The following is a 14,759-nucleotide window of genomic DNA, read 5'->3' as shown; positions in this document are numbered from 1 at the left end:
CCTTGGACGAAAGTAGAAGAGGAGGCGCTAGCTATGGCGTATGTTAAGGCCTCTACTTGCCCGATAGTCGGTATAATTTTTTTATTTTTATTTTCGGTTTCTTTTTTTTTAGGAAATTTAATTTTTTTTTACTAATGCACTATTTTTTAAAATTTAGGAAACAACCAATCGCGTAGTAGTTTTTGGAAGAAGACAACGGATAGATTTAACGCGATTATGGAGCATGGTCCGGCTCGTGATGTCGAATCCGTCTCGGGCAAGTGGCGAAAAATGATCAAGGTCGTCAACGCTTTTAACCAAATTTATAACCAAATTTACCTTTCTCCTCCTAGCGGGAGTAACGACGATGACATTCTTAACCTTGCTATCGCCAAGTGGGACTCTCAAAATCCAACGCCTTTCCCGCACTTCCGAGCATGGAACGTTGTAAGGAAAGAACAAAAATGGAGGCCGGTTCCAAATGAGGTCGCAACGGCCAAACGCACTAAAACTTCCGAGTCCGGAAGTTATAGTGCGGGAGGCTCCACCGCTCGTTGTCAAATCGACATAAACGACGACCCGGAAGATAACGAGGATGTGTTGCCCGTTCACGAGTCGGAACGTCCCCCCGGGAGGGACAAAGCAAAAAAAGAAGCGGCCGGAAAGCGAAAAGTGGCCGGCTCGAGTGGAGGTGGCGGCTCGAGTGGAGGTAGGGGCGAGAAGGCATCGTCAAAAATGGACGACTTGATAAACGAATTCCGTTCGTTCAAAGAGTTCGCGGCTGAAAAGTATACTCACAAGAAAACCGTGTCGTCCGACTATGCTCGAGCGGAAGATTTTAGGATAATGAGGTTGGATCTCGACTCGGTTCCGGAGGATGAACGCGAGGTTTATCGGAGGATGAAGGAAGAGGTGAAAAAAAAATGGACGTCGTAGGTTTATTTTTAATTTTTATTTTCGGTATTTTTTTTAGGAAACGTAATTTTTTATTTTTATTTTCGGTATTTTCTTTTTTTAGGAAATGTAATTTTTATTTATGTTATGAAATGAAATTATTTATGTTGTTTTATGTTGTGTTTTTAAAATTTTATAAAGTTTTTATTAACTTGGGTTATTAAATTAAAACAAAAGAAATTATAAAATAATGAGGTGGGGCCCATCCTCCATCCCCCTCCATCCTTCATTTGGCTCATCCCTCACGAGCCGCCTACGTGGCGCCTACGTGGAGGCTCATCCCCGTGGGGATGAGCCGAACCATACCCTCTAGTCTTAGTGGCGGGCGTAAGGCCACTCGGCTTGGTCCATCCTGGCCCGTCGTCGAGTCTCAACACCATTTCCCCCTAGCATTGTCGACGTATGAGGACGGGCATTAAATGACAAAAATTTTGACCGTTTTATGCTACTAGCTGTGATAAAAAAATTAGTTTTTCAATCATACTTTATAAATATACACCTTTATTCTCTCAATCTCTCTCATTTCTTTATACAATATCATACTTTTATAAAAATATAGGCATGTTTTCTTCTTCTTCATCGTGGTGTTCGTCATTTGCGGGTAAGGGCGAATTATTTTTTGCAAACTTCATTATGCACGCAGTGCATATGATCATGGAGGAGGCAGAAACGTCGTCACAACCGCAAACTAGGGCAGCCGCCTTAAAACGAGATCGAGAAGTTATTTTATTTTTTTTAATGTATCTTTATTTAAATTTAATAATGTTTTTAATTTTTTCGGTATTAATAATGAATTTAATCTATTTTTCGTTGTTAATATATAGCCGGCCATGATAATTTAGTGGCCGATTATTTTGCCGACAAACCTGTGTACAAGGACGTGATGTTTAGACGTCGGTTCCGAGTGAGTCGTCGACTGTTCTTACGTATCGCTGACACAACTTGGCGCAGTCTGATTCGTTTTTCACACTACGATACGACGCTAGGGGCCGTAAGGGATTCATCACTTTACAGAAATGTACGTCGGCCATTCGTCAAATGGCATACGGGACGACACCCGATTCGTTGGACGAGTATTTAAGGATGTCCGAAAGAACTTCACATGAATGTTTGCACATGTTATGCGAATAGATCGTGAAGTTATATAGAAAGAAATACCTGCGGAAACCAAACGCAAACGACGTCCAAAAATTATATCAAGCACACGAAGAAAGACATGGTTTTCCAGGAATGCTCGGAAGCTTTGGTTGCATGCACTGGTCGTGGCAGAACTGCCCTACGGTCTGGCAAGGTCAATATACTCGGGGCGATCATGGTCATCCCACTATAATACTAGAGGTTGTTGCGTCACAGAATCTCTGGATTTGGCATGTTTTTTTTGGTCTGTCTGTTTCACGTAACGAGTACACACATTAAAACCTACAAGCGGACTTAGTGGAGTACATTTGGAACAACGCATAAAACGAACCTAATGACGCCGGATGAAGACTAGTAGTTTTTATAATTTTTTTAAGATTATGTTGGTTTTTTAATATAATGTTGGAATTATGAATTATGAATTATGAATCAGCAACCTGGTAATGCATGTGCATGTTGTACATTTGGCTTTGGGAGTGTTTTAAAAAATTGATTTTTCACTTTTCCCCACATGTCTTGATAGTTGTTGTTGTTGCCTCCACATCAACACACAGCAGGGAGATAGAGAGAGGAGTAAGAGAGACAAAGTAGAGAGGTAGAGAGAACTGAGCGACTGTGATGGAGGAACCGGCGCCAACCGCCATCGAGGAAGCGGGAACTGTTGTTCCGACGTCACCAACCGCCACCGACTGAACCAGAGTCTGTGATGACGATGGCGAGTTCTAGAGTCCCGATCTCTCAATTGGTCGCCGGTTGTGGCTTCTCCATGGTGGTCGGTCAGTTAACGGGGATATCCGACAATACCCACCAAAAACCACCGCTGGTGCTTTGACATAGACAATACAAATATGAGCCCTAGATTTGCACAGCAAAAATAAGGAGCGACAGAACACGTTGGTGAGCACTCCGGCGATGGCGGTTTGGACCTGAACCAGGGACAGCGTGTCCTTGCACTGCCACTGCTTCCTCCTCCCTCTCCACCACGCCACTGACTTCACTCCGGCGATGGCGGTTTGGAATTGAATCAGCGACGTCGTCTCCTCCTTCTCCACCACGCAGCCGATGGTGTTTTTTTGTTGAGAAGTGGCGGTGGTGTTCTTTAAACACATTGCAGGCATATAACATTTCAAATTTTCTTTCCCCTGGTTGATAATATCTGTTCAATAAGTGTTTGTGTTTTCGTGATTACAGTAGATGTTAGGGATTTGTTTTGAAACCTTTTGTTTTGTCGATGTTATGCAATTAGCTTTCATTTTATTGGAATTCATATATTTTTGCTTTTAATCACCAGGTGTTATATCCAAGATTAAACGAGGCAAAGGAAAATTTATAGTTATAATTTTATTGGAATTTATATTCTGATGGATGGCTTTGTTTTTGGTATATGATAATGATTTGAAAATTTATAGTTATAGTGTAGTTATTGATCTATATAAGACCAATTTAAATTGTCATAGATTTTATAATTACATATTTGAGCATTATCATCGTTACAAATCACTTGAGCAAATCCAAATATCCATTTCACTTTGTTAATTTTTCAAAAAGAGGACTAGCCCATTGGAATTTATAAAGCAATCTACAGGCTGTGATGACGATTCCTGTTCAGAAGATGAATCAATGGAGATGGCGGATGAACTAGACCCATCTTCAAACCTCTCTGGTATGAATGACTCTTAGTGAACCACCATAGGCACACACAACGACTATTGATGCAGATTACTGGACCGTGGTTTCTTTTAGAAGAAAAAGAGGTGGCGGGCACTAAGTTCATTTGTTTTCTTAGAAGAAATATAAGTGTATCAAAACCAGGTCCAATAAGGGACTGCAACCCCGTCTATATTCTTTTCCTCTTAAATTAAGATCGTTTAGTATTTTGCAAATAACTTAAAATCTTGCATGACTACCAAACTCCCTTTCCTTTTAAACTTCAATAAGTAAACAATCAAATTCACTGGGGTACGTGGGGGTGAGCAAGATCTGGGTTGAGGTTCTGTCAGTGAAACAGACCAGGACCGACCCGTGAAACCACTAATACTTTTTGTCAGTTCGGTTCTTGGTTCTCATTTTCCCTCTTATTTGGTTTTGGTCCTACCCCAATGCCCAACCTGAAAAGACTCAAGAAACCCGATTACCCTGAAAAAAACCACTGTGTTAAAATTGACTTTATGGTTTATTATTGTTGGCTTGATCGATCTCCATCGGGTCCTGAGATTTTCGGAATTAATTTGCATTCCTATGTGTTAGAATTGAATTTATGGTTTATTATTTTTTTTTATAAATTGAGCTATTTATTTATTTATGTATTTGTGTTTTTGAGCTTAAAACAGGTTCCACATGGATAAATGCAACAATGGTCGACACTTTTTTCAGTTTAACCAGTGTGTAGATAGGGTGCGAATCTTCATCTCATCAACTATTCTCGATTTTAGATTGATTTTGGCTTGGACTGTCTTTGGATTGAAATATTGTTGGATACAACTAGCTACGTACTGTATTGGAATTTGATACAAAATTAATGAATCAGTGATGAATTATCTGAATCCAGCCCCTGTTTGTCATACAAGTTGATTGTTGGTTTTGTTTACATATTTAGATTTTTGTGATTGTAGGAACATGCATGTGTTTTGAGGCTGTTTAAGAGACTGGTTTGGACTGATCATCCGAGTCTGACTAAGAGCTGGTGTCTAACATGGTTGTTTCGGACTTCAAATCCAATGAAAATCAAGGTAAGAATGCTGATTTCTGGGTTCCAAGTTATTTAGATAATAAAATTGATGCGAAGAGGACTATGCGTGAGTGAGTAGTGGCGTTAATCTCAGTATCTTTCTACCATTTTGTGTGAAATAAAAGGCTTTATCAACTTAATGCCACTAGGCAAACTTGATGAAGTTGAGGTGTTCGACTAGCCAAGCTTTATCAACTTAACGCCAATTTTTAATGATTGTGTCAAATATTTATCATTTAGATGAGGAGTGGAACCCATCAAACTGTGCTGCTGCAGATTTGGATATTATGTTAGGTAGTTGGGTATTTATCAAACCCATTTAAAGTCGATGTTTTATATATATTTTTCCACATTTGGATACAAAGTTGTGCATTGGTGTAGTGGTTAGCCTTTTGGATTTCTTATTAGTTGAGGCGAAAAAAGAGAAAAAAACGAGTGGGCCAAGACTCAATCCCTCGGCCCACACATCAGATGTAAGGAAAGCTAAAAGACCAATCAATACACCAACACACAACTTTGTATCCAAACGAGGAAAAAAATTTTAATCGGAATTTCATCATTGTTTTCATGGAAGAACACAGCCTATATGAGGATATTTTGTAAATCTGGGGATATTATTTAAATCCATTAATTATTCATCGAAGTATCCTCCTGCAAGTATTAACCGTTAAACTAAAATATCTAAGTTTGACTTCGACTTCTTTAGTAATACAAGGTTTGGTTCTTTATTTTTAATTCACATGTTACATGAACAATAGGAGTGTCAAAACTGTTCTATTACCTTAACGTACTGACTTATTAGGTGGGTTACCAATGTTCATAACTCCGCATAGTTATCTTTCCAATCTTAAATATGTCAATTTGGTGTGTTTGAGTTACACTATATGTATATAGGTAACGTTTTAGACAATGATGGCAAATTATATGAACAGTTGACACATTTTGGTTTTTTTCTTTTTTGTTTTTCAGGTCCACCTTCTCTGTCAACGGGTCATAACAAAAGGGTCATCAAGTTAAGAGACGGTTTATAGTGTTAGGGTTATTGGTATGTGTATGTCCGCTGATGATGATAAAATAACCTATAACAGGTAAAAAGACAAATCTAATATGGATCTTTTCTTTTTTCTTTTTGTTTTTTAACTGCTTTGTAAACAACCTTCACTTATAGGTTTGTACAATTTTTATCTTAATGAACCTTATTTTACATGTAGGCATGTGGGGTGATGGATCAGATCAGATGGCTTCTGCATGTGGCAAAGCTAACAAGTGCTTTTTGCAAATAGTTTTCTAGGCACATGATTCCAACATCAAGCAAGAATTTCTTGTCATGTAGGTTGGAAAAGGTGTCAAGAGACTAATTCGTGCTTTAGTTCAGCTTATTGGAAGATAGACATGCCAAGACGGTTATTTTAACACTAAATTAAACTACGCTTTGTATTTATCCTTCACAAAGTACGTGTTGGCACAGTTTCACGCCCCCCCCCCCCCCCCCCGCAACGCGGGGGAGCTTAATCCTAGTTATTATTATGTACAAGAAAAGGTGCAATTAGCTATGCATGACATAGTTTAACCCTTCACTAACGTCTTCTAGATGGTACACTAACCCCAGCCAGTTAAGACCTTATTTAACCATGGTTAGGTCTACTGAACGCTATATAAACTCAACGTCTCGGGCTACTTAACTCATTCATTCTTCATTCTCACACACACCTTCAAAGGTTCAAATTCTCTCTTCACAAGCTCTAACAGTGGTAAACTGATCTTCTTCATATTTTGCTTTAACTTACTTCGCTTGCATTCGAATGAAATTTCTGATGAATATGATACGTTTCGTTTCGTGTTGTATGTATATATGTTGTTGAAACTGTGTTCAAAACGTTCTAAGTCATGTAACTTATGAACATCGCTGTGTAGTTGAATCGGTAGTTATTGAAACAGTGGTAAACTGATCTTCATATTTTGCTCTGTTTCTTGTAAAATCCACCAACATTTCTGGTCGGATCTACAGTTGCTGCATTTGTTAGGCATATATAATATCGTTGTGCATGTTCTAACCCTGTTCCACCTTGTTATGATTCAATAATAATAATAATAATAATAATAATAATAATAATAATAATAATAATAATAATAATAATAATAATAATAATAATAATAATAACAACCCCAACAACTCGTCTCTATAGGTGAAAATCTTTTTTTTTTTAATTTTTATAAAGAAAAACATATAGAAATAGTAAGTCGTCTCTATATGGCTTATATATTGTTATTTTTATTTTTTAAAGAGAATTTATAGAGACGACATGTCGTCTCTATAAGTAAAAATATTTTTTTATTTATTATAAAGAAAAACCTACAGAAACGACAAGTCGTCTCTATAGGGCTTAATTGTTTTTTTTTTTAATTTTTTTAAAAAGAACCTATAGAGACGATATATGTCATCTCTATAGAAAATATTAGAATAAACATTTCTTTTATTTAGTAAATATTAAGTTTAATTTGGGGATAAGATCTTAATCTAGATGGTTAATGACACCAGTAATTCCTTGAAAGGCTTTGTTGTTTTGACCGTTTAAACTCATAAATTAAAACATGATGATGGTGTAGGTTTTCGTGACGGTTGGCTCAATCTTACGATCTTCTACGGTTAGTTAACCTTACGATCTTCTATAGTTATCTCTTTCGTCATTAAGGTATGATTATAGTTGTTTAACAAAGGTTGTGAGGCATTTGAGGTTTTAGAATATGATTCTAAATGTTTATTAAGTTTTAAAATTATAGATAACCTAGTAACTACATAATAAAATTAATGATATTATATACATATTTTAAATGTCTTTTAACCTTTTAGTTAGTGTTTTAGTTACTTCACTTTGAGTATGAAAAAAGTATGGATTCTTAATTGCTAAAAAGGACTTATGAATTTACTTCACTTTGAATTTGAAAGCATGGATTCTTCCCTACGCACACAAGCAACAAAGGTTTCTTTTACCTATTCACGAATTCTCAAACTCAAACTTTAAAAAATTAAAAGACTCATATATAAGTTGTAATTCAATTTATAAGTAAAGGCATCATGTAATGTCACATGATATTTTTAATAAAGTAAATAATTTATTGTATGAAGAACGATATCTTGTTTTAATTATTTAAAGATAAAAAAGAATAAATTTTAACTTAAAGTCAAGGAAATATATATTATTTCTTTTCTTTAGTAATATAAAAGATTTATGTGATACGATGGGTAAAAACATCCATATACTTATATAAAAATGGTCAAGATCTTAAATCAATCTTTTTTTCTCTCTCTATATATATGTTTGTTTAGGATAAGGCTATAGGGTGTGGGGATCATGGTTGAGACATGATTTGCCACCTAGGAACATGAATGGAAGGCTACACCACCTCCTTGATTGATCCACCATGGTTTGCATGGATTAAACCATGGCAACCATGGTCCTCATTTCCATTTTTCAACAAATCATTTTCTTTTTGTTTAGACAAAGATAATAAATAAGGGGCTAATGGTTTGGGTCATGACCATACCCTTAGGGTAGTGGTTTTGGATGGTGGATTAAAGATGAGTTACATGACACTAACATGGAGGGTCATGATGGTCATGAGGGTCATGACCACACCCTATAGCCTAAGAAACATATATTTATAGAAATATACATTTCCATAGCATATCTAATCCAGTGGGTGCAACAACTATCAAAGTAGATTCATTGTATAAAATCTAAAGTAAAGCATATAAAGTTATATGCTTGAGAAAAAGAACTCATCTTGTAAATAAGTGAAAAAAAGTTTAATCACCTAGATTGGTACGTAGAGTCAAAATGATATCAATTTAATCACTTTCAACAACTGTCGATTTTTTCACTGTCAACAACTGTCGATTTTGTTATTATTAATACTGTTATAAAAGGGTGTTGCTAAATGCATTTTTTTTTAATTTTACTGATTGTACCCCCCCCCTTTGAAGTTTGTAAATAAATACAATCAACCCTTGTATTTTCTATTTTTTGAAAATTTGTATTAGGAAATATCCCTATTTTTTCTAGATGTTTATCTACTTGTCATAATTTGAATATTAGTATTACTAGGTTCAAACCCCGTGTATTACACGGGTTGAATAAATGTAATTTTATATATTAAATAATAAAAAGTAATATCTTTATGAATCTCGTATATTGTACGGGTTAAATAAATGTAATTTTATATATCAAATAATAAAAAAAAGTTATATATTTAAAAACCATGTGTATTACACAAATTAAATAAATGTAATTTTGTATACCAAATACTAAAAACAGCGTATCTTTAAAAAACCCTTGCATAATCGGGTTGAATAAATCTACCAAATGATAAAAAAAAATTATATCCTTTAAAAATCCCGTAATATTACACATATTGAATAGATCTAAAAAAGAGTTATATCTTTAAAAAACCATGTGTATTACACAGATTAAATAGGTTGTAAGTTGTGCTTAAGTGGTTGTAAAACAAAGGGAGTCAACCAATCATGTCCATCTCCACTAGGCTATAATTCATATACACTAATTCAGGAGAAAACCTAAAAATCTCAGAAAAACCACCTTGTGAGAATCAAACCAGGACCTCATGATCTCTAAGTTTTATCACACCCCAAAATGCCACTATGTTATAAATCGAGTGAGTTCCATTGATATACAAATTCAAGAGTATCATAAGAACACTTTACAAGTCATAAACCAATCACGTAAGATCATTTTTAGCAAGGGAATAACATCTATAAGAACTTAAAGGTACACAAAGCCAGGTTTAGTATATGTATTTGATAAATATTTTAGCGCTTTTACTTAAAGTTCAAATCACAACTTTACTTTTGGTTCCATCACTTATTAATTTGTCACGATGAAGCTTATGTTCATAATTAGTATGACAAATATGAATTAGTGACTATCCAGATCGTCATTTGGATTTCTATAAAATATATTGAGTAGATTCATTGTCATGATATGACAATGGAAAATTGTTTTTATACGTGTAGCTCTAGTTTTTGTTATAGACTCGTGTAGTTGAAACGTGATTACTGAAAATATATTGGATTGAAAAGAAACAGTTGGGCAAATATATTAAAATCACCTTTTTCTTATAAATATTTGAAATAAAAGTAGAGTCGTGCAGTTGAAACGTGATTACTGAAAATTAGGGGTGTTCAAAAAACTCGTGACTCGCAGCTCGCTCGAACTCGCTCGAAGAAAGCTCGGCTCGAAATTGGCTCGGCTGTTAACGAGCCAGCTCGGCTCGGCTCGGTTTGTAAACGAGCCGAGCTCGAGCTTGGTCTGGCTCGGCTCGTGAGCTGGCTCGATAAGGTTTACATCCTTCATTTTTTGTCCCACATCGCTTAAAAAACAATAACTAAGAGAGTATTCCCCCTATAAAAGAAGATAAAGACAATGTACAAAGTGAATTAACTATTTATACTTGCATATTTAGCCATATGGTTAAATTAAATGGCAATTATGGCCCTTAGTCTATGAAGAAATTCATTTTTAAATGCTTTTTAAGTAGTAAATTTTGCGGTTTTTTGTTAGTTCGAGCTAGATCGAGCCGAGCCGAGCTAGCTCGAATTCTAATTGAGTCGAGCTCGAGCCTCAAATCTCAGCTCGATTTAAAATTCGAGCTCGAGCCGAGCTCGAGCTGGGTCAAGCTCGGCTCGACTTGGCTCGTTTACAGCCCTACTGAAAATATAGTGGATTGAAAAGAAACAGTTTGGCAAATATATTAAAATCACCTTTTTCTTATAAATATTTTGGAATAAAATAATATAAAAATTAAAATAGTAAATTTATAAGGTTGGACCGGGTCCAACTAGAGGTGCAAAAAATAACCGGTTAATTAACTGTAATCGGTTATTAACCGAAACCGTAACCTGTTAATAACTGATTTAGAAATAACTGGTTAGTGGTTATTTTTAACCATAAGTTAGTAAGCGGTTATGAGTATTTGGTATAGGAACCGGTTTTTTATCCGATAGACCCGGTTCACCGAAAAAAAAACAAAATAACCGGTTAATTAACCGAACCGGTTAAAGTAATTAGCTGATAAAAGTAATAACCAGTTAAAGTACTAACCAATTAAAGTCAAATTAACTTGTATAACCGGTTATTAAAATTAACCAGTTTGTGCACCTCTAGGTCCAACTGCCTATGCCTTATGAGGTGGGCTATTAGGGGAGGGGGGGTGGTTCACTAGTGATAGAATTTATCACTCACAAGCACCAATCAAGTTTCGCCATGTTATCGACCATTTTTCCATCACTCACAACCATTTTTAAGTGGGGGTGGTCATCACTCATCACCACACCCAACAATTTCCCCCAACCAACAAATCCACTCACAAAACCACAAACAAGTTCAATATACAACGCGTGATAGTGGCCACGCGTTGTCAAGTTAACGCGTGATGGTGGTGACCGGCGGCCGTGTATAACGCGTTATAATATGTTCCCGTGATACATTAACGTACGAGCCCGGGTGCTCTTAACATTACATTTAACTATGGGCTTTTGAGGTGGGTTATTTACATTAAAACTAGCAAAAGTTAAGACCGAGTCAAAGAAAACAACAAAGATAATTAATTATAAACTATTATTAAAAGATTTAATCAAAAACTATTTAGATCAGTTAACCCACTTATTATAAGTAACCTAATTATTATTTGGGTAGGTATTCAAAATTGTATCAAACTATAAGGTTTATATATTAAACCATCTAAAACTAAGGGGAAAAACTGAAACATGTTACCTATGTATTAGAGTTAAATGCCAATTTAGTCTTGTGATTTGGGTTATTTTATTAGTTTAGTCTAAATGTTTCATTTTTCGTATGTGAGTCAAAAAAGGTTTTACCGTTGTCATTTTAGTCCATTCGGTTAACATCATACATTTTTTATGTTAACAAGAAGGATAATTCGGCCATTTTATATGTAATTTTGTTAACTAGGAGGGCAATTTGACCATATAAAATGACCAAATTGCCCTTCTTCTTAACAGAAAAAATGGATGAAGTTAATCCAGTGGACTAAAATGATAACGGTGAAACCTTTCTGAACCCAAAGATGAAAAATGAAACGTTTAGACTAAACTGTCAAAATAGCCCAAACCGGACATTTAACTCTATATATTATATGGCAAAATGGAAAGTTGTCTACAAACACCACAAAACAAAACTATTACATGAGCTCTGAGAAAACCGCTGAACGTTGCATCCGCACCTAGGCGTTGTTGGTTGTAAACCTCCCCCAAGCTAAGCTATTGCTTGGGCGATAACTAACACGTTCGTTGGATTGTTAAAGTTAATCACCATAAGATAAGATAAGTTAAAGCTGCAACATCCTATGTATATATACTAGTAGATGCCCCGCCCGCGTTGCGGGGCGAGTGCCGAATAATTTTCAACCAATTAAAAAAAGACTACTATAATTTTCCTAGGAAAAAGAACCAAAAACGATGATAAGACCGTAGTAAACCAATTAAAACAAAAAACCTTTATAATTTTGGTAAAAAAAAAAACTAAAACGATGGGAAAAACGTAATTTTTAACTCAGGGCCAAATCATAAATTTGATTCGGGGATAAATTGTAAACTAAATGGACCAACGGGGGAGTGCCAGGAAATTATCGGCACGACTGTAATTTTACACTGGGGGCAAAATTGTAATGTCACCGGGAAAACAAACAAAAACGATTGGGAAAATGTAAAGTTAAGTTGAGGGTAAAATCGTAACTTGGCTGTGAGAAAAAAAACTAATGGTAAAACTATAAATTTATACGGGGCAAAATCGTAATTTTGAACCGAGAGCAAAATCAAAATTTTTAGCTGGGAGTAAAAGGGAATTTTTTTTAAGTGGGGGTAAGAACATAATTTTGAACTGATGGCAAAATCGTAATTTTAAGGGGAAAAAACTAATGGCAAAAGTGTAAAACTAAACGGGGTAAAATCGTAATTTTTAACCGAGGGCGAAATCGAAATTTTTAGCTAAGAGTAAAAGCGCAATTTTATTTTTAAGTGGGGGCAAAAACATAATTTTATACTGATGACAAAGTCGTAATTTTAAGATGGGACAAAATCGTAAATTTGTTTGGCCAATAAGGGAGTGCCAGGCATCTGCCGCCCATTTCACCCGATTGGGGTCCGGATGACGTAATCATCTTGGAATTGTATGTATTGAAAATGAAAATTTGGTTTATACAGTCTTTTTATATTTAGACGTATATTCAATTCCGTATGCGCTGGATGCTCTATGCTAATGGTTTTTGCATCTATGTTTCAGGTATTTATTTAGATGGCATCATCTGGTCAGGTATGTATGAAATTTGAAATATGTTATGTGTTTGTTTTGTTGTTTATTTTAGTTGTATCGTTGTTGCTGCTTTTGATGCGTTTGCTTCAGGTGTTGAACGCCAGTCCTCTGCATTGTGTCATACTTCTCATCATTGTTGCAGTCTTCTCACTTTCAAGCAATGCTTTACCCAACAGCCCCACCAGTGACTGGAATACGTTATACAACCTCTCCGGCAGCCACTCCGGTCAAGAAGTTGCTGGCATCTCTAAGCTGAAATCCTACCTCAATCAGTTCGGATACATCACTAACAATAACAGTAACAATCAGCCCACCAAATTCAACGATTACTTTGATGACGCGCTTGAACACGCCATAAAAATTTACCAAAAAAGCTTCAACTTAAACACCACAGGCATACTCGACAGCTCAACGATTAACCAGATGGTTAAACCGAGATGCGGAGTGCCTGACATTGTTAATGGAACCGCGCTCATGTATTTATCCTGAAATTCCGGAAGCGAGAAATTTCACTTACGCTTTCGAGCCGAAAAATAAACTTTCCAATGACATCAAGCAAGTTTTCGCTAACGCATTCAAGCAGTGGTCGAAGTGGTCTCAGTTAATGTTTATAGAAGACAGTTCCTACTTTGGTGCTGATATTAAGATCGGATTTTACGCTAGTGATCATGGAGACAGTGAACCGTTTGACGGAGTGTTGGGAACCTTAGCCCACGCGGATGCAAAGAGTTGTGTGTTGCATCTGGATAATGCTGAACAATGGATCATTGACGGTGATTTTGCTTCTGGTTCAGGGTCTGGAACAGCAATCGATTTGGAAACTGTTGTGGTGCATGAGATCGGGCATGTGTTAGGGCTCGGTCACTCGTCGGTGGAAGATGCGGTTATGTTTCCGACGATGCCTTCGGGTGTTCGGAAAGTTGAGCTTAATGATGATGATATTGGATGTGCTGTACATTTGTACGGTATGAAACCAATGGAGCAAACGTTTATTAACGCGAGTTACCGTTACTCGTTCGGGTTGGCCCAGATGTTATTGTTTACGACTCTTGGATTGTTTTTGCTAGATGTTTAAATGTTTAAGTTGTCGTTGATATTTATGATGTTTAATCTTTACTTGATTTGTATGGTTCATGGTTATATGAAAATTTGATAGTTTAATGTGAGTTGCTGTTATGTATAAAATCCAAAGTTAAAATTCATGTTTGGTGATGTTGCAAGTTACAAGTTTTACGATTAGATTAGATCATGTGTAGTGGTCAAGCCTTATGGAGCCCTCAATGGGGGTTTGTGTTACAAGTGACAAAATGTGTAAAAATGAAGGTTATATAACTTGAGTGTGTAGTGGGGGATTATGAAGATGTGGGGTTATATATGTATGTATATATGTGTGTGTGAGAGATGTTTCTTGTTTGGCGTTGTTATACACATCGCGGGACTCAAAATTTTCACCTCATAGCGCTCGGGGGGCGGTGTACCCCCGCGCTATGGTGATGTATGGCGCCGGATCAAGCCCGACTACGGGTGGCCTTTTATACCCTTACACTATTATTTATTTCCCTAAAATTAATCTCAACTCTCCAAATCTAAGATCAATGGATTGGAATCCATCT

The 14,759-nt window shown here is 36.1% G+C and overlaps 1 protein-coding gene, 1 long non-coding RNA gene and 1 pseudogene across 2 annotated transcripts; all 3 read left to right on the top strand.

Moving 5' to 3' along the window:
* Positions 1-33: 33 nt before the first annotated feature.
* Positions 34-915, top strand: LOC110876041. Its single transcript, XM_022124224.1, has 2 exons — positions 34-70; positions 158-915. The coding sequence occupies exons 1-2, from the start codon at positions 34-36 to the stop codon at positions 913-915; spliced, it is 795 nt and encodes a 264-aa protein (XP_021979916.1).
* A 1,678-nt stretch (positions 916-2,593) lies between these two features.
* On the top strand, positions 2,594-6,630 carry LOC110878087. The gene is made up of 5 exons (XR_002557637.2): positions 2,594-3,733; positions 4,401-4,464; positions 4,683-4,799; positions 5,768-5,886; positions 6,010-6,630. It is a non-coding gene; the product is annotated as an uncharacterized LOC110878087 (long non-coding RNA).
* A 6,446-nt stretch (positions 6,631-13,076) lies between these two features.
* LOC110876042 lies at positions 13,077-14,260 on the top strand (annotated as a pseudogene).
* Positions 14,261-14,759: the final 499 nt, after the last annotated feature.

The sequence above is a fragment of the Helianthus annuus genome, chromosome 4 (assembly GCF_002127325.2).
Source record: "Helianthus annuus cultivar XRQ/B chromosome 4, HanXRQr2.0-SUNRISE, whole genome shotgun sequence".
Lineage (NCBI taxonomy): Eukaryota > Viridiplantae > Streptophyta > Magnoliopsida > Asterales > Asteraceae > Helianthus > Helianthus annuus.
Note: the sequence above shows the minus strand (reverse complement) of the source record. Positions and strands in the feature narration are given on the sequence as shown.

Coding starts and splice junctions, on each gene's coding strand:
- LOC110876041 (XM_022124224.1), top strand. CDS start 34: ATGGCGTATGTTAAGGCCTCTACTTGCCCGATAGTCG. Junction 71..157: donor CTCTACTTGCCCGATAGTCG/GTATAATTTTTT, acceptor TTTAAAATTTAG/GAAACAACCAATCGCGTAGT.